The sequence below is a fragment of the Pantherophis guttatus genome, chromosome 12 (assembly GCF_059756535.1).
Source record: "Pantherophis guttatus breed Tessera chromosome 12, ASM5975653v1, whole genome shotgun sequence".
Classification (NCBI taxonomy): domain Eukaryota; kingdom Metazoa; phylum Chordata; class Lepidosauria; order Squamata; family Colubridae; genus Pantherophis; species Pantherophis guttatus.
In genome coordinates this window covers 26,902,735-26,922,796 of record NC_142074.1, presented here as the reverse complement: position 1 = coordinate 26,922,796, position 20,062 = coordinate 26,902,735, and the positions used below count along the sequence as shown (strand labels likewise).

Sequence of the window (20,062 nt, the reverse complement as noted above, 5' to 3'; positions counted from 1 at the left end):
AATTAAGGCTCTTTCTGAAAAATTACACTTCTCCTACCGTCCTGCTTGTTCCATCTGATTTGCTTGCCTAGAGAATCAAACAACAAACTGTAAAACAAAAATCACACACACGCACACAGAGTTGGCGGCCTCTCTGACAAACCTTTTCTTCCCTTTACTGTCTCAAGGAGAGTCACACGAGAACACAGGAATCACCCTTGCGTTGAATCATAAGGCTAACCAGGTAGGTCGGTTTGGCCTGCGCTGAGCAGCAGTATTCAAATCAGGGACCTTTTCATGCAAAGCAACAATGGAGACCCTTCTGGTACCCCCTCCCGACCAACCCACCCTTCCTATCCTGATGGCATCCTCTGGAACCAGCCGCACGAACCCGATCAGAAGGCTCAGTTGGTCTGGATGGTGCAACTGACCCATCTGACGTGGAAGACTGCTAAGCTCCATTTCTCTGTAGCCTTGACTCTCTGACATGCTGTTAATTATTTAACGCTGTTAATTATTAGTTTTCCTTCCCCGTTCATGAATTATTCTATCAGGACTCTGGTTGCGCTTTAGCCATTCCTGAACAATGCTTAGCTTCCTGCAAGTCCCGGTATCACATTTGCTGAGCTGAGATCACCCCCAACCGTGGCTCAGCAATTTGATTAGGCAAATTGGTAGATGAAGCTTGGCCTCCAAAACGTCATGCTGACTTCAGTCCACATTTCTTTTCTCTTGTCTACTGTTTAATCCATATACATGGGGGGGGGTTTTCTCCCTGAGGAAGGAGTGGGGTATTGAAATATGGAGCGATGGATTGGATGGCACCCACAATTCACAAAAGTCCCTGAGTGGTGGTGGCCCTATTTTGTGCCAGCAGAAGAAAACAAAGCATACCTATAGTTTGTGCTGTCCTGAGAGTTCTGACATTATTTATTATTATTTTTCTTTCTCCTCCTCTCTCCACAAAAAGGAATTGCGATGGAAATACTTCATCCTGAGTTTTGACTAGTCCAGGATGATCAGCAGACTCATCAAGCGTTATCATCAAGATCTTTTCTGCTCCTATTCTCTTCTGTCTTACTTCTCCAGCATTAGAGAAGCAGATTAAATCTCAACTCTTTGCATGCATCAAAGAAGATAGAACAAAAATGTTTTGAAAAGCTGATCAAGGGTGACCTAGAAAACAAGCACAACAAGAATCAAGATAGAAAGAGTGGTGCCCAGGAAGCTCCTGGCTGCCCCACAACTGTCAGGAAGATGGCCTTGTGATTTTTTGACTGGCAAACTAATGAACAGAAATTGAGCCGTTTTGATAGAGTCAAATGAGAACTGGCTGCGGTTATTAAAAGGATGTTAATTATGGGGTTGGGTGTAGAGACAGTAGAAGTGGACAGACACGACTGCCTTGGGTAGCTGAAATCTTTGTCCAAATAGTGCTAAGTCACAGCAACTCAACGATTCTCCCTTTCCCATGGTCAAGGCCAGGTTTTTGGTTTTTGTTTGGAAGTACACACTTTCCTAGATTATGTATGTCAAGAGCTGGACTTGGAGCAATTTTAACTGCACAGATGAAGGAAAATTTGTCTATTTGCAAGGTTGAGAAAATAAGAAAATAAAGGATTCCTTCATCGGTTAATATTCTGTTGGCACACACATTCTTGTGGGGTCATTACTATTGACAATTACTTCATAGAGACCTCCGGACATAATTATTTGATTTCCCGTACAGATTTCCACACCCAGAGAAAAGTGGAGCAATGTTAACTTCTGGTTGTTCTAACTGCAGCTGACCTCCAACTGCGGAGACCCTCCTGGCTCCTTTCAGATTTGGGCATCAGTGTGGCCACCGTGAGAGTTGGGGTGGTTACAAGTTGTACCTCTTGGAAGGAAAATTATAACTGGGGTAGATGAGATTAAAAGAGTTACCTCTGGGTGCTGACAAGCAGCTTTTTATACCTAATGTAAACTTGGGAGCAGTAAAACTTACAGGAGTATGAGATAAGGATTTTGGTTATTTCTGTTTGCCGTTGTGGAACAAATCTAGCACGATATAAAAAGGAAACTGAGAAAATTTGGGATTTCTAGTACAGATCAGCTGCAGTCCCAGATAGGTTAGGTTTTGCAGGACGTGTGCCGAAAACAGGAGAAAATGGTGGCAAAGACTTGAGCTGCATTGTGGGTGTAGTGGACTTAACGCAAAGAACGAGAAATTACAGGCAGTCTGTTTCTGCATGTTGCTGGAGATGAGGCAACCAAAGTCTGACCAGGAGTCTGCAAACGTTGTTTGAGAAACGCGAAAATAACTGTGTATTGACTGAGAATATTACATTGTGAAAGGCCTGCAAAGGAACAAAAAGGAGATATTAACCATTCTATAACGGAATTAAAACTTGCAGCGCATTTTGGGGGAACTTTTTAAAAATGGTATCGTGTATGGAATGAAACCAGTGGTGGGTTGCCCCCGGTTCAGACCGGTTCGCAAGAACCGGTAGTAAAATCGGTGGGAGGCTCCGCCCACTGACCCGGAGGTCATCAAGAAGCTTCTGCGCATGCGCAGAAGAGCGCGCGCGTGGCCCTGTTGCGAACCGGTAGTAAAGGTAAGTAGAACCCATCCCCGAATGAATCCCCAAAGAGTTACCGAAAGATGATTAATGTTGGAAGATGCTGTTGATGTCTGTAGAGCTGAGGAGTAAGCTGTAACTCAGTGAAAAGGAAACTGAAATTCTGAGCAGTAAAACGTTAAACTCAACAAAAGCTACATCTTTGCAATCCCTTTGGATGCCAAAGGCCAGAGAATGGAAACACCTACCTAGAGTTTATCCTCCTGAAACAACCTGCCCGGCTGTTGAGGTACAGAAAAGCTCCTTCATTTTGCAAAGCTGTATAGAACTAATGGCAAACATCTTATGTGCTCTGAATGAAGAAGAACTTTTGACCAGAGTTTTTTTAACTAGAGGGAATAAAAGAAGAACGGGTTGTTTATTTAATTATAGATTGTTACAAAATTGAAATGTTAAGATTTACAGGGGCATAAGTAAATGCTGGGTCTTATTGAGCAGTTCCAGGGCGGGGGGAAATGTGAAATAAATTGCAGGTATAAGTTATGAGTTTGATATTAAAGCTCTAGTTGTGGATTTTAAAACAAGGACTACTTTAGGTTAAGCACAGTAATTCATTTAAATCTTGTATTGAGAGTTTTTACAAGAAGTAGAATTTTAAATTCACGTGTAGTACAGCATACGCATTTAAAAATTAATTTTTAGTTAGGATACCTAACAGGACGTTATTGAATTGAATTGAAATGAAATGAAATGAATCAAATTGAATTAACAAGTACTTCCTGTGCACCAAGAAATAGTCCAGCAATCATAAAAATGGAACAAGAACTGAATAGAATGGAACACAGGGGTTGTAATAAAAGTGGATGACTCTACTGAATGAGTAAACTGAGTACTAATTATGGAGAAACCAGGATGGAAACAAAGATATGTTTTGGTTCCAGGAATTTAAATAAAGCTATTTTAAGAAAACACTATTACTAACTGTAGAAGAAGAATTCGTAGGAACACAGAGGTTTATGGTTTTCAATGCAAGTAGCTTTTTAAAAAAATGCAGTTAGATTACAGGAGTTTGGAGATATGAATTTTTAAAATCCGATAAGTACAAATTTAAAAGTTTATTTGGTATTTCTTTTTTCCCCAGAAGTCTATAAAATGCCGCAGATTCTATATGATTTAGAAGCAGTGCTTTGTGACATTTAATGATGATGTTCTGGCACAGGTTAAGGATAAACAAGAACACAAAAATCAACAAGCTTTCAAAAAGTTGGAGAAAAAAATAAAATAAAATAAATGAAAATATATGCTTAGATTAAATGAGGTGAAGTATTTGGGGCATATGTTAATTGCAGTGCTGTGAAACCTGATAAAATGAAGATTGAAACTATGGTTAATGTACTGAGCGATATTTAAGTATGGCCAATTATTTAGCAAAACATCTTCCAGAAATGGAATTACAGTGGATGCCAATTGATGAAGATAAATTTAATAAATTAAGAGAGTTGTTATCAAAGGCACCCGTGTTACTATATAAGGTGAAAAACTGTGTCGTCGGTAGATGCCAGCGCATCTGATTTAGATGCAGTATTGCTACCAGGAAGATTTCCTCTGGCATCTCTCTAAAGCCATGGGTGAAGGACAACAAAATTATTCTCAGATAGAAAAAGAAATGCTAGCTATCATTTTTGGATCTACAAGAATTCTATTTCCAGAAAATAACTTCCACTAGAGACTTGATCGTAAATCTTTGCAAGCTATTTTTAAGGAACTGTTATACCGTTCATGTGTAGGAATCCAAACCTGGCTATTAATGTAGCGATCACAAGAAATGTTTAAATCTGGAAATAGCCAGTAATTGCATGTGGTTTGCTTGTCCGGAGGTCTTTTACAAAACAAAGATACCGCAGTGTACAGGATGCCTTCTTTATGACAGAAAAGTGGAAGAATTTAAAGATGCTACATTAAATGATAGACTGTTACAATTATTCAGAAGAATGAAATGAAAATCAAAATGAGCATGTCTCAAAAAGGAAAGACCTTCCAGAGAATGTAAAAAAATACTAGAATTAAAGAAAGAAGTTAAACATTTACTTTTCAAGAATGATACAGTGATCATACTTGAACAGCTAGCAGTAAGAATTTGAAAATAATATATAGAAGACCTTTAAAGGCTTTCTTTTGGCTAGGTGTGAATATTCCAAAGATAATGTACAAGGTATATCAGATTTTCAGAAAAATAAAGCATCAACAGAAATTAGTTCAGAAATTAGAAATTGGATTAGTTTCTGAGATCTTAGCAGAAGTTGGAAGTGACTATATTTGAATTTTAAAAACATTTTGGTTGTTTTTCTAAATTTTGTGAAGTTTGCGTAGAATTTTTGTTTAATCAAATAATAATTTTGCGTTATCTCTTTTCATAAATTGTGGAATCTCTGAAGATATTGTTTTACTTAGCTTTATTTATCTTGATGTTTTTGGATTTGCTTTTCTATTGTGTTTCTTTTAATAAGTTGTTTTTTAATTGTCAGCCGATCAGAGTTGTTTGGAAGTGGGGCAGCCTATAAATTAAATAAATTTTACATTATACAATTACATTGTATAATTTTGTACATTATACATTTTGTATAAATTTTACATTGTGTAGCCACAATGTAAAAAAGATGTGCAGAGAAGAGCAACAAAGATGATTAGGGGACCAGAGGCTAAAACATATGAAGAACGGATGCTGGAACTGGATATGATTAGTTTTATGAAAAGAAGGATTAGGGGTGACAGGATAGCAGTGTTCCAATATCTCAGGGGCTGCCACAAAGAAGCGGGAGTCAAACTATTTTCCAAAGCACCTGAAGGCAGGACAAGAAGCAGCGGATGGAAACTAATCAAGGAGAGAAGCAATCTAGAACTAAGGGGAAATTTCCTGACAGCACAATTGATCAGTGGTACAACTTGCCTCCAGAAGTTGTGGTGCTCCATCACTAGAAGTTTATAAGAAGAGATTGGACAACCATTTGTCTGAAATGATGGAGGGTTTCCTGCCTGAGCAGAAGGTTGGACTATAAGACCTCGAAGGTCCTTTCCAACTGTTATTCTGTAAATAAAATCGAAGACAAAATAAAGTAATAAAATAAAAATAATTAAACAACAGATCATGGGCCACAATTTTGCTCATTGGAATTTGCAAATCATTATAACTTCATGGACTCTATTCCTAGGTTACATTACATCCAATCAAAAGAGATTATAAAAAGAGCTGTAGAAAGGATCTATCTAAACTTTACTGCCACCAGAGATGTTTTCAAGCCCATCTCTGGCATCAAGAAATAAGGACAGTGGCAGGGAAAGCTGTGGCAGCCCCAAAGGGGCCCACTCAACCTGGGCAAAGTCAACCTGAAGGAGGGATACAGAGCAGCCATCGCCATCGCCGCCTTCCTTTATTCCTAGGACTCTCGGTTCTATTCCACCAATGGAAGATACAAATTCCTCCCTCACCCCAGAAGGTATACACATACTCCAGGAAAGCAAACACTCCCCAAAGTCTGAAAGTCGTAAATGCATCTTGCAAACATGCCTTTGTCCTCAACATACTCACAGCAGATGTCCCCCCCTCCCCCATTGGTAATTTCCCCTTTCTGCCCAAACAGTTGCAAAATAAGGGTTCGATTGTTTTAAACAAACCCTTATGCACCTATAAGATAGAAGGTGAGACAAAACAAAGGAAACTCATACTGTGGACGAATGTCTTTCAAAAGAATCCATGAAGAAAGAAAAACTCTTGGAATAACCTCACAGGTAAGGAACTGCACAATCTGCGAGTCAATGGAGATGATGGCCAGGCATTTGCCAACATATTCTAGAGCTAACTTTTGCAAGACTACCCTAATAACTAAACTAGCTGCAATAATGAATTAAAAGAGACAGAGATTATCTCCCCCCTATCCATCCCTGGGGGTGAAGTATTTCAAGCATAAGAGAGAGGGGGAGGGAGGGAAGGTAGGAAAATCCCTGAAAACCATTCCCTCCCCCTTCAACAAACCCACGTAGCCCACCACACAAACTCTGTGTGCGCATCATGTGCTGAAAAGAGGAATAACGATTTGCAGAAATGTAAATCAAAGGTGGGGATGGAGTGAAAAATTGGTCATAATCAAGAGAATAACCAAACCCCAAAGATCGCCACACTCCTGTGTTGTTGTCATAGTCTTGAGTGTCTCCCCCTATTCTTCCTCTGGTCTGCAGGCATCAATTTACATAGTACAACCAGTAAACCAGGTTGAAGAATCCAAAAGTGATGGGGAAAATGATCCTTGACCATTTGTCAATGGTGCTGACATCTGCCAGGTCAGGAATTTTGAGCTTCAGCTTGGATGATCGTCGGCGGAGTCGGCAGTTGGCACGATTACGGGCTGCCGCATGATGGGTCAATGGGACGTGGCGTTCTAGCGGTGGGTGGTGTCCAAAACCATCTCGGGGTCCCAGCTGTTTGCGGAACTGGATTCCTGATCCTTCATAGGACATGACAGAGTTTCGTGATTCTCCTCCTGTTGTCATCATATCAGATGCTAATAATTCATTGTTCATTTCCAAAGAGCTGAGAAGAATGTTGCCATAAGGGTCCACCTGAAAAAAAGGGTCAGAGATATTGCACAGTATTAACATTTCATCTGTACAATGGATGATACCTGAACACAGGTGTTGATGTCATAAATGATACATTCATTTGAGCAGCTTTTTCACAGATTTGCATGGAAAGAATCAAGTGTGAAAGTACAGATAGTCCTCAGGTTACCACTGACAATTGAGACCAAATTTTCCATTGCTAAGTGATGCTGTCAGTTTTGGAAGCCTTATTAGGCCGGAAGCTTTCACGCTGCCACCTTCTCATGTGTGGGAAAGTAGGAGGGGGGATTTAGTAGAGGGGTGGTCTGTAGACATAATAGCTTTCTTCCTGTCGGTCAAGGTTAGGGCGATCCTGCATCTGGAGAAGGAGTGGTCGGGGTGATGTCTCGAGATGGGACGGATGGTAATTGGAGCATGTGGTCATCTGAGGAGTGAGGGGATGATTTGGGGGGTTTGATTTACTGAGGGAAAACCCGGACCTCTCAGATTCCGGTTTTCCCAGCTGTGCCAGTTTACCTATTCTAGTAAATAGAACTTTGGAAAATGCTTGCTTCAGAGTTTTACTTGGAGTTGGGGGGTTTCTGGAACGCTGACAGATACCATCTGACCATGTCACTTAGCAATGGCAATTCCAGCAGTCCTGGTTACTGTTGTAATCCAAGGGCTCTGTGGGTCATTAAGAGAGGACCTCATGACTTCTACCTTCCTACTGCCTTCCTCGCTGTTTTGCTCATAGGAAGCCAACAGGGAGCATCAAAAATCATGAATATGTGGCCATGAGGAATGTTTAATGACTTGCATTTCAAGGACTGGATGTGAATATTATTTATTCAGTGCTGTCATCTCTGAACCGTCGCTGAATGTATGGTTGTAATCTAAGAACTACCTGTAAAGCGTTTGCAGGAAGAGAAAGCAAACATTATGTATGAACAAGTAACCCAATAGAATAAATGAAAAATAGAGATATTTTTCCACACTTGGTGGAAGGACAAAATGAAAGAGACTCTGGATTAGAAAACCTGCATCTAAGAAAAGGATTGCTCCAAAAAGTGAGGAAGGTATAATCTTTATAAAGAGAAAAATAGAAGGTAGTAAAGAAAACCCCAAAGAGGAGCAGAATGAAGAATAAAAGTGATAAAAGCTTTAGGATGAAACTAAACTAAGGGAATGCTACAAGCCAAGGAGTATTTAAGAAATTTGTATAGGTATGTTTTTTCTCTATAAAGATAATGATTAATGGAAGATTGGAATGAATGATGAATTGTATAAATGTTTGTCAAAGGAAAATGTAACCTTTAAAATCTTCCTCCTTTCTCTCTACACTTAACACTCACAAGATGCCACCTGTACTTTGCCTGGAATTCTGCAATGAGGAAGGCAACCAACCTGCTCTCTCACCCGCTTTTCCTCATAGCGGTGCTTCTCGTTCGTTGCCTTGTTGAGACGCTCGCTCTGTTTCTTCTGCTGCCGGGGGCCCCGGCCGAAGAAAATGTAGTTGACGAAGGCATATTCCAGGAGCGCCAGGAACACAAAGACAAAGCAGCCCATGAGATAGACGTCAATGGCTTTGACATAGGGGATTTTGGGCAGGGTTTCCCGAAGGTGCGTGTTGATGGTCGTCATGGTGAGGACTGTGGTGACCCCTGTGGAGGGAGAGTTCAGACACACATTTAGTGCTTTCAAACTGATTGTTGGGGAAAGATTTTCAGTGGAGCAAGGGCAGCTGCACAGCACCTTTTTAAAATACTTTTGGAGACAATTAAAAAAAAAAAAACACAGGACACCAGGGAGGGATGATTGTGTGAAAAGCCTGTGCTAATTCTGCAAAAGCTGATTCCTGGCTGGAGCGCCTCTCCTCAGGGCCCCCGCAGCCTGCCCCTTTTGTGGTCGGATTCTGGATTAAGTACCGGTAATCACTGTAACAAGTCTCAGGTTGCTCTGTCATCTACTTGACAATACTGTACAAGATCCACAATACAAGTCTTGTGAGTTTGGGCATACATTGATACAGAGGTGCAGGGAGTTGAGTGGCATATTATTATTGTTGGTGGAACAGTTAGCCAGATGTTTAGACTGGGTTTGGCATTTTTATGGCATGCCCCTGAAGATTTGGCTCTTCACCTAAATCTTTGATGAGAAAGGATTGAAGTCTCCTCTTAAATTAGATTGTTTTCATTTGTTCCCACCTGGTTTGTCATCCTGCTATCTTTAACTTTGCTTTTGTTGCTCTTTGTGTTTTTAACACAATGTTAAAAAGAGCAATGTTGCTCTTTGTGTTTTAAAACACAATGTTTTAAAACATTCGTAAATTTCCCAGAATTGCTGTCAACTGGGCAGAATAATAATCAAAATAAGAATAATAAAATACAAAAACCTGCAAATAGAAATGGCAAAAGAAAAACCAAGACAGTACACAATAGCAATGGGTGCCTTGTGTACAATTGACTGGAGCATCGCTTGAAGCACCAGGGGCATTGACAAAATCACTACCAGTCAATTGCAAAAGGCAGTTTTGCTCAGAAGAGCTTCCATCCTGAGATGAGACCTTTAGGACCATCAAACATCCACATCTGCCTATCCCAGCTCAGCAGATAGACAAAAATAACAAATCTAGTGCAAACATCTGGCTGACTGTGTGATGAACCAAAATATGAATAATAATCTGAACTGTTGAAGTTCAAATCACTTACAAGTTTAATTTCCAGGGTTCGTTCTTTTAAAAGGCAATTAAAAATATTAATATAACTGATATTTCACTTTTAAATGTTTTTTTTAAAAAAACATTTATCTTATCCAGATTCTTTTAATTCTTGTCCCAGTAATATTTTGACCAACTGTAGCCCCAGCCCTTATCCTTACCCAAATCAGACTTGCCCCGCATTTTACTTATCACAAAACTGAGTGATTGTGCAGATAACAAAATAACCCTGAAGATTGGTAGTCATACCTACAATGGAATTCAGCGGGTATACTAGATATAATTTTAAAAAATGGTAGGGTCATATTGTTTCCCATAATTAGTTGGGAGGGAGAAATATTGTTTATCATCATTTACTTAAATTAAATGGATGCCCGACTCCTGTAGAGGTAGATGGCTTATTAATGATAGCCAAGGCCCTGACTTCAAAGTTGAACAACATTTTCTTGTTTGCGTTAGCCTCTCAATTTACACAGAGAAAAGAAATAGATGTTGTAGAGCTTCTGAGAAAAGAGCATTATTGATATACTTACATCCCCAAGAAACAATCTGTGAAAAAAAACCCAGAAATTTCTTGGCTACCTTTGTAGCCCACCTACAGCTTACTGCTACAAACCTTTAGAAAACTTTCCCAATTTTTTGAAACATTCATGATTCATTCATTCTTCTTCTGTTGTAGCCAATTCAGTCTTAAATCAATGTCAATCTGAAGACCTACCTAGGGCAACCCGGGCTGCAGAGGCATCGTAATTAATCCAGAAAGAGACCCAGGAAAGAATCGTGATGAGAATGGAAGGCATGTATGTCTGAAGGATGAAATAACCGATGTTCCGTTTTATTCGAAAGCTGAGTGACAAGCGAAGATAGGAACCTACCAAATAAACAAGGGGAAAAAAACAGTATAATGAGAAGATCTTGGAATCATGTCAGTGGAAATTTCTAGTTTTTCTCAGCACAGAATTCAACATCAAAGTAATCATTATACGCTGTCCAATAGATGGTAAGTAAATCTAGATGAGAAATAAGCAGCCACAATATAAAATGACAATTGTAATCTAACTGTTTGTTTTCTGTTCTGCTTGAATAGAACAAAGATTAATCTTCCTATGTCCTTCCAGCCCTTTCTAGCAATGAAATTGTGCCAGTTGTGTAAATAGCAGCAACCATCTATTTCACAGCCATGTAAATTATAAAATCCTGCAATGCTCAGCCAAAGGTGTGGGGGGGTGCAACCTGATCCCAAGAGGCCTCAGAACTCCCTGCAGAGACCAGTCATCTGGGGAATCGCTCTAAGCCCCATCAGAAGAGCAACTGACAACTAAAACTCTTTTTATCTGCTCCTTTCTAACCATCTCTCATCCTTTTTCATTACTCCCTACAACCAGCATATGTTTTGAGACAAAAGGAGTTGCATTTGTATTTATTAACCCTTAACCCTTTTCAAAATACTCCTTGCAATGAAACAATAAACCTTAGTTGTTTAATTTTTATTTTTGTCTATGCACTTTAATGATTAGTTTAAGTATGGATTTTAATTGATGGTATTGGTTGTGAATGACATTTATTGCAGTATTACAATAGTTTAATTGGGCAGCACAGTAACAGTAGTAATGACTAGTAAACAATGAAGCTAACTTGGCAAAGAAAGATACGCTTTGGGAGGGAAAGAAGGAGGCTCTGTGAAATAGGAAGGTTATGAAAATTGCTTCAGCTAAATAGATCTCTCAGTCTTCAAAGCAATTGTAGTATAGTCTAACCTAAAGGGACCCAAATGATTATCTAGTCAAGGTTGGTGACAGAATGAAGCTAGGGTTACTGTCTGCATTTGGGAAAGACAGCTGCAGCTGGGCAGAAATGCAGCTCACCCCACAGCTCTAAAGACAGCCTCAGTTTCTCCCAAACAGCAGCAAAAGTTAACAGCAGTAGCAATAGCACTTAGACTCATATACCGCTTCACAGTGCTTCACAGTCCCCTCTAAACAGTTTTACAGAGACAGCATATTGTCCCCAACAATCTGGGTCCTTATTTTACCCACCTCCCTCGGAAGGATGGAAGGCTGAGTCAACCTTGAGCCCTTCAGAATCAAACTGCTGGAATGAGCCATGAGTTAGCCTGCAATACTGCACTTTAGCCACTGCGCTACCAGAAACATGTGAGGAGATAGGCTCATTCATTGATTCATTTCCCCCCACCCCCACCTCACAGATTACTCATAAGCATCCACACTTGGTGGGCTAATTGAGCCACATCCAGATGCTTTTTGGAACTTGCTGACATCCACAGGTAGCCTCCCCCCATTTTTAGGGAATACAGCAGACAAAATCCAATCCTATACTATGAAGCAGGACCAACAGAAAGAGAAGCACATGCAACCAGAAATGGGGAGAAGAGTTAGGCACCTTATTACCTGCTCTGATGGAAAATGTCTGGCCAAGACCGATGGATTGTGTGCCATCAAGTCATGTTCTGCTCCTACATACCACATAATGTTCCCCCTGCTGATCTGCCCTTCCCTTGGTCGTCAGGACTTCCAAGGGTGAACTCAACGCCACTGTAACTGAGCCTGTTCCTCTTGCTGCTGGTCACCTCTTCCTCTCCTCAACTTTGAAGTCTACTCTAGGGAGCTAGGTCTTTGCCTTGTGTGCTTAACTAAATCTCTCAGTGTTTACATCAGGGCCTTGCTGCCCCAAGTAATTGTATGACACTGCACACCAGAACAGCTAGACACAAGAACAGTTTTTTCCAGAACGCCATCACTCTGCTAAACAAATAATTCCCTCAACACTGTCAAACTATTCACTAAGTCTGCACTACTATTAATCTTCTAATCGTTCCCACCGCCCATCTCCTTCCACTTATGACTGTATGACTGTAATTTTGTTGCTTGTATCCTTACGATTTATATTGATATTGTTTCCTGATTGCTTATTTGTACCCTATGACTATCATTAAGTGTTGTACCTTATGATTCTTGATGAAAGTATCTTTTCTTTTATGTACACTGAGACCTTATGCACCAAGACTAATTCCTTGTGTGTCCAATCACACTTGGCCAATAAAAAATTCTATTCTATTCTAAGGATAATGGGGGCGGGGAAAAAAAGAGAGGAATGAAATGAAGACATAGGGGGAAACAGACAAAATAACAGAAGGAAGGCCATGATGAAACGATGCTTAAAAATGACAAGATATTTATATGTTGTATGTTATGTGAATGTCATATATGTGTTATAATAAAATTACAATTTTTTTTAAAAAAAATTTATTCTATTCTATTCTATTCTATTCTATTCTATTCTATTCTATTCTATTCTATTCTATTCTATTCTATTCTATGGGAAGGAAGGAAGAACTCACCTGTGGTAAAGTTCACTTCTCTGGTGACAAGCCTTTGCTCAATGATGGTGAACTGGGGCAGCTCGAGGACCTCCATCCCTGTCACAGCTGAATTATTCCCTTGCCAAAAGAACACGATGTCATCAACTGTGTAGCCATCTGGAGAAAAGAGGAGCGCAGAGAGAGTCAATGCAAAGCCTGCAGAGTATTTCTGAATAGTCAGAGGATGTGGGAACCACAGGCTCATAGGCCACAAGTTAGCATCATACTGGTGTACGCTGATTTATATTAGTGCTATTAGGATTTAGTAGCTGTCACAAACGTAAACATAAAGTCCTTCTGCAAAAAGAAAGCATTTTTCTCTCCTTGTGAAGAACCTGTTGCAGCTCTCATACTTTCCAGGGATGGCAACTGGGAAATCTTAGCCTTACTGGTTTGGGGAAGATATCTTTCCAAGTCACCTCACCCCCCCAAACCAACACAGAGGGCAAACTCAGTCTGCTAAACTTGCTCCAGCCCTAGGAATTGCACCTTCCCCTTCCTAAATGAAGAGAAGAGCAGGGGGGAGAGAAAATAAGGGGTTTTCCCACTCAAATATCTCCAAGGATGAGAAAGGCCGGTAGAGATTCTCAGTCACTCACATCATGATTGTCCCAAAGGTGCTTTTTCAGGAGGCAACTAGACTTTTTTGTCTTTTCTTTTGAAAGAAAAAGCACCTTTGGGACAACCATGACCTGAATGACTGAGAATCTCTACAGGCTTTTAGCTGTACAATTTGGGATGAGCACCCTTTGAATGATGTGGGAGTAGGAATAGATTTCCAGAGGGGGGGGGAATTGCAGGCTATAGGAACCAGGAGCATCGCTCAGGTGATCCTGAGGACACAGATAAACCTCGACGTCCTTCAACGACCCCACCAAAAGAATGCAGATTACTAGCTGTCTGCAAGGAATATAAATCCTTCCATTCCACACTATCCTGTCAGAGCTGAAGAAGTTTCTTAGATGAGAATCGAAACGTCTTCAAAAGAAAACAAAAACAAAAAACAAGAAAGTCCAGTTGCCTCCTGAAAAAAGCACCTTTGGGACAAGGGTGAGAAAGGTTTGGGAACTCTGATGAATGACAAAAGAACATCTAACTACAGGAGTTCCTCCCCACTCCACCCCACACGGGTGTCTGTGGGTGTGTAAGGGGCTGCCTCTTGTACCTTCCCATCATGCACGCTTACACCCCAACCTGTAGGATCGCTCATCCCAGTTAAAGCTGCCCTGGTTCTCTGGAATCTCAAGAGGAGTCTGGCTCGTTTCCCACCCCGCCTCTTGCCCGGCCTTGCCTGCATCGAAGCGCACAAGTCAGGGTCATCCCGGCTTCCAGACTGGCTGCACCCTTCTGCCCAATACTGGATTGCCCGGGGGGGAGGGGGGGCAGCTGTCAAGCACATTTTCACCGAGGACAGTGAGCCTCACTTTAAGGTGCAGCATCAGGTTCCTACGACTCCCGTTGCGGCCTCACTTGGCAGGCATAACATATGAATGTGGCTCTCCCAGGACGAGGGGGCCGAAAGGGGGAAGCCCTCACTCTCAGCATTACCCTCCTGAGCCCAGCGGGGGAAAGGGCTCCTTTTCCAGCTGGAGGCCCCTGTTGGCTGCGGCTGCAGAAGAGGAGCAGGGCAAAGGGCAAGTTCCTTGGCGGCAATGAACCTGGGCCCATGGGATGTGCAGGAGCCTCGTGCTATCTGCTCCGCTGAAGCTGCAGGCAGATCCCAGGCGGCTGAGCATGTCTGGCTGGAGGTGGGACCAGTCCGGACAGCCATAACCAGACCCCTTTGCCTGGATGGCAGCTAGCCAACACCTTCCCCTCTGGCAAACAGCAGAAGCCTCTCACCCAATTACAGGAGGTCATTAAAATGGGGAGGTGTTTCTGTGCCACCGGGCAAGTGTGCACTTTCTGCACTCTGAAGACAATCCAGCACCTTAGTTTTGCAATAACACCTCCACACACACTCAAAGGTGATTGGTTTTGAATCTGTGGGGGGAACCCCACCCCCCTTTAAAACATGTATTTGTAGAAAATTGACAGATGCCCACATCAGACCCCCACTTAGTCCTACTCAGTAGGAAAGGAGACAAAATAGCATTCTGCAAGCAAAGGAGGAAGAGACTTCCGCAGTGGCAGGGTAAGTGTCAAAGGCAGGCAGGCAAAGAAGGGTCTCCCTACCCACCCACCCTCAGCCCATGTTCCTCTTCAAACTCACTGGGGAAGCCCATTCCAGACCAAGCTGGTACTCACAGCTCTCAATTTCCAAAGTGCAATTTTGCTGATCAAGGGGGTATCTCCTTAAGTCCATCATGCAAGCAGCCGTGGTAGTGATTCTGGGCAGAGGGTGGAGGGGAGGTGGGGGGAGAAGGAAAGAAAGAAGGGAGAAAGAGAAAGTTAACATGGTGGGTTGCTGTTCCTATGACAACCAAAAAGAGAGTGTAGGGTAGGTGTGTACATGAGGTGGGGGATGATGAGAGGAAGAGACTGGCTGTGCTACACAGCATCAACAGCACAGTTTAAAGTAATTTGTGACTCACTGCAGCCATCCCAGCAGCTCTACCAAAACAAGCTAGGAGGGTCAGAAAGAAATTGTAAGAAGAAAATCAGTAAGTGAACAAGAGACATTCATGTTGGTTACCATGCAGGCAAAGCTCAGAAATAAATCTAGTTATATGTTGTTATTTTTTAAAATACAAACACCTACATCAGAAAGGATCAATTGACTTGAATCGAAACTAAGTTTCAAATGGCATATGAAAACCAAATCTAATCAAGCATTTTGATTAGCCAAACATGGTTTCTGTAAATGTACTGCAATCCAACCACAGTCTTAAATCCCTCAAATCATCCATCTTCAAATTACATAAACAAGTTATACAAGTGCATTTGACTACCACAAAAAAGGCAGCTGTAGACCCATAAATATCAAATAACCAGTTCAAGAGGCCACAAAAGTGATCCTTGCCAGAGCTTTGGAGGGCAACATGGAGTCAGAATGAGGCACTCTTGCGATGCCTTTGTGTCCTGCAAAACGGGTTGTGGCATGAATTTGATCTTAAAAAAGGAGCACAACCTCAGGAGAAGAGGGACCCTGAACAATGGAAAAGCAAAAATGTTGATACAAGTTGAGGACTACAAAGCGAGAAATTCCAGAAATCTGATTGGCTGGCAGAGCTGGGAAAGGCCATCATGCAGGAGGTAGAAGTTGAGGTCATCAGCTGATGGAGCCTTGGGGTTACTCTGGTGAGAGTCTCTTCTCAGGGCTGCCCTCAGCCTATGCAGTGAGCAAGTGAGAAGGCTTTTTGGACAGCACCACCTTCTTATGTTATTCTTCCCCTGTCTGCGATGGCTGTGCCATGATGCTGGGAACTGACTACTCTGGGAACTCTTGAGTGATTTATCTGGGGTAACCAAGAAGCTTTGGGCCCACCTGCTTCATTGTGGCAATGGAGATACCTTGGTAGGGTTCTAAAGAATCCCATTACTGATGCATCACAGTTTTATTTTTTTTTAGGAAAAAAAATGTCCTCCCTCCCTCCCTTTTATTTCTTGCCTTCATCCTTTCCAACCTGATTCTTGTAGTGACCATGAGATGGAGGTGGCTGGTTTACCTGGCTGAATGATGTTCCTTTGAAAATTGATCTGAAGAATTCCTTCTTGCCAGTATAGCTGGGCCTGTCAGGAAACTTTGGATCGTGTTGTTTTTGCCCCAGAGTTTAAAAACAGCTGTCATAGATTTCATAGAGAAAATTCCAATGAATTAGTGGGTGAGTGCAGAAGGGTGCGTATGTTCAATGAACAGATCAGTGATGAAGGCATATGATCTTGGGAACGATGCAGTGGGTCCTTCAGTATTATCATCATCACCGTGGCAGTTTTAAATTTCTATAAATTGCTGCCAGCTGAGGTCATGCATAGCTTTCTGTGGCTTTAATAGGCATTTTAACTCATTTTATCCAACAAAGCATTGGAGCAACTGCCTCCAGCCTGAACAGATGTCAACTAGGTAGAATCAGAGTTGTCCAAGCTAAATCCAGACAAAAGAAAGCTGGTACTGATAAAGATGGCTAACGATGAATAGTACTTCAGAGTAATCCTTCTGTTGCATTCAAAGGTTCTCTAACACTTATTGATCTGATAAGTAGCACAAGAAGACTTCTGGAACTGGAGTCTTGGCTCAGTTGCATGAAGCCAGACAGAGAGGTACCTTCTTCAGAAGATTTTTTGCTTTTCTGGAAAGATAGCACTTTGTGCACTGATCCTGAATCTTTCCATTTTTATTACTGCCAGCACAGAAGACTTGGAAATTTCAACTCTGTAACTGTGGCCGATTCTGTCACTCCTGTCTGTGCCACATTTCCTTCACGTCACCTTTTGAGCAGGAGTCAGCTGGGGCTGAGATAGCAAACTGTGGCTGGGGAGGCATTTCAGAGTGAGTTTTTTCTTAGTCTCACTGCTTTGTTCTTCAATCAGCCACCACCCTGAAAACCACCAGGCTTTTCACATACCCTGTCAGTTTTTGTGGCTGTCTTGCGAGACCGCCCAGGTTAGCAGTACATTGTTGTGACCTAGGCCCAAGTAGTTATTACCAGACACAATCAATCCTAAACAAACATGTTTTATTAGAACAGCTGAGAATTACTTCATTCTCAGCTTAGTCCAAATTAAGTCCCAAAAAAAATTCTTCATAAACAGCCTTATCACCAACCTTTGTCTAGTTTGGCACCCTGCCAAAGGGTTTTCTTGGCAAACTTCAGAAGCAAGAGATGCTGACAAGAAACAAATGTAGCAACGTTGCTTTCCTACAAAGATCCCAAGAGCCATTGCTGCTCTTTTAAGCCTTCTGGGAGGGCCAATCATCTCCTGGCCTTACTCCCGAGTCATCCTTTTTGCTTTAGCTGCTCTTGCCTTCTGGCAGCTCTTTGCATGCGTGCATTAGGAACAGGCTCCTCCTGTTCCTCTGCCTCTCTGCTATCCGCCTCTGGAGGCTCCGGAGTCTGCGCATGCTCCCAGATGGCCCTGGCCCCAACTCTGCCTCCAACGCAGAGCCCTCGTCTGGGCCTTCCCCAGACTCCAGGACTCGCCCATTGTCCTCCCCAGCCTCCTCACTGTCCGACTCTGCTGCGAGCTCCGCAGGCTGCTGGCAGACCACAACAGCTTTTCTAGATAGCTAAATTGGTACAAGTTAAGATTGTCCTGAAGCCAAGGGAGTTTTGACCTTGTTTTTTTTTTTTGAAAAAAAACAAGGAAGAGCCTCCTATGGGTTCTACTTGCAATCTTTTATTCCTGCATAGAAAAGGCAGCACAAGCAGCATTTCATAACAAGAAATGGGAACCAATAGAAGAGAATATTTGATGGTTGAACTGTGGGGGTCTTTGGTGCTCTCTGAACATGTTTGTTTTCTTGCAGATGTTTCATTATCCAACTAAGGAACATCATCAATGCAAAAGGAACTCTAATCTAATTGGCTCTGCTGGTTACAACCGTCCAAGAGAAGTTCCTACTCTTTTCAAGAACGAAAGTACCTGGAAGTTTATTCTGTAGCTCAGAGCCTTGCTCTGTCATTCATGTTGATCTGGACGTCGAGGAGCTGCTTTCATCCTTAGATGCTTGTGTTTCTAGTTGCAATGGCTGGAATCCCATGTTTCTTGCCTCAGCCAGAGGAACCAGCTCCCTCCCACATCTTGGGAGACAAAATCAGCATCCAAGTGCAGTTGAGTTAAATTAAAGCCCTCTGTGAAGTTTGTGTGGCTATGTCTGACTGGAGCTTCAGCTTGATTGTCAGGGCTCAGTTTCCCTCAAGCAGGATTCTCAGCAGCCCCTGGCAAATGTCTCCGAATGGGTGCAGTTCAGAGGCTGAGCTTAAGGCACTCCTCGAGCAACATGTCCTCTATTTAAAGGGAGTGTTTGCTTTTCCAGGAACATGGAGCGAGAAATAAGACAATGAGGTGACTGCAACCAGCAGAAGAGTGTAGATCAGGGGTCTGCAACCCGCAGCTCTGGAGCCGCATGTGGCTCTTTCATCGCTCTGCTGTGGCTCCCTGTTGCTGGTGGCCTCCACAATTGATAGGGCTTTCAATTAGGACAGGTAGAGGAAAAAGGATGCCGCACTAGAAGGAGATTCTATGGTGGGGGAATTGGACTGCCAGTCAGGAGAGGAAAAAGGATGCCGCGCTAGGAGGAGACTATGATGGGGGAACCGGACTTCTGGTCGGCTCCAGAATTGAATGGGGGCTTCCGGTTAGGACCTTTATGGCTCTTTGAGTGTTTAAGGTTGCCAACCCCTGGTGTAGACCATGAGAATGCAAAGGGAAAATCAGGAAGATGGAGACAGGGAGATAACCAGCAGTTATCTGACCTGATAAGTTTATCTCTCTGTAGTGGGAGCCTTGAGGGTGCCTCTGCTGCTGTCTCATGCCCTATAAATAGGTGCAAAGGGATGGGGAACGTAGGAAAAACATGCCCTCGGGTAAATCGGGATCATTTGCCAAAGTCTGGGGGTGGGTGAGGTCTGTTCAGCGCATGGCTGTCTAGTGGCTGGGAGTATTTCCTCCCGGGAGGGACTAAGCAAAGGCTAGCTGCAGTTCCCAGGGATGGTCTGGTTGCCAGCGGCAAGCGAGCAACTCCCTGAGGCAGCAGCTGGTCTTAGAGCATCTCTTCTAGGAAGGCTCAGCCCTCCACAGGAGTCACAAATTGGTTGGTGCTCTATGTCAGGGGTCTGCAACCTTAAAGAGCCATTTGGACCGGTTTCCCACAGAAAAGAAAACACCGGGAGCCACAAAACCTGGGTGGACGTGGCCAATCCAACCTCACTCACTTCCACCAGTCACATG

At 42.5% G+C, this 20,062-nt stretch overlaps 1 protein-coding gene across 2 annotated transcripts in view; it reads right to left on the bottom strand.

Annotated features, from left to right (window-relative positions):
* Window positions 1-4,281: 4,281 nt before the first annotated feature.
* LOC117679671 (gamma-aminobutyric acid receptor subunit beta-4) overlaps window positions 4,282-20,062 on the bottom strand; it is a 54,633-nt gene continuing 38,852 nt past the window's right edge. The window contains exons 5-9 of one of the 2 annotated variants that reach the window (XM_034441823.3): window positions 15,479-15,561; window positions 13,211-13,348; window positions 10,571-10,723; window positions 8,541-8,797; window positions 4,282-7,154 (exon numbers count right to left, since the gene is read on the bottom strand). In XM_034441823.3, coding sequence (XP_034297714.1) covers window positions 6,777-7,154; window positions 8,541-8,797; window positions 10,571-10,723; window positions 13,211-13,348; window positions 15,479-15,561 — 1,009 coding nt within the window. In that variant the 3' untranslated portion in view covers window positions 4,282-6,776. The remainder of the gene's footprint in view (window positions 7,155-8,540; window positions 8,798-10,570; window positions 10,724-13,210; window positions 13,349-15,478; window positions 15,562-20,062) is intronic. The other variant, XM_034441824.3, reaches the window with a different exon arrangement.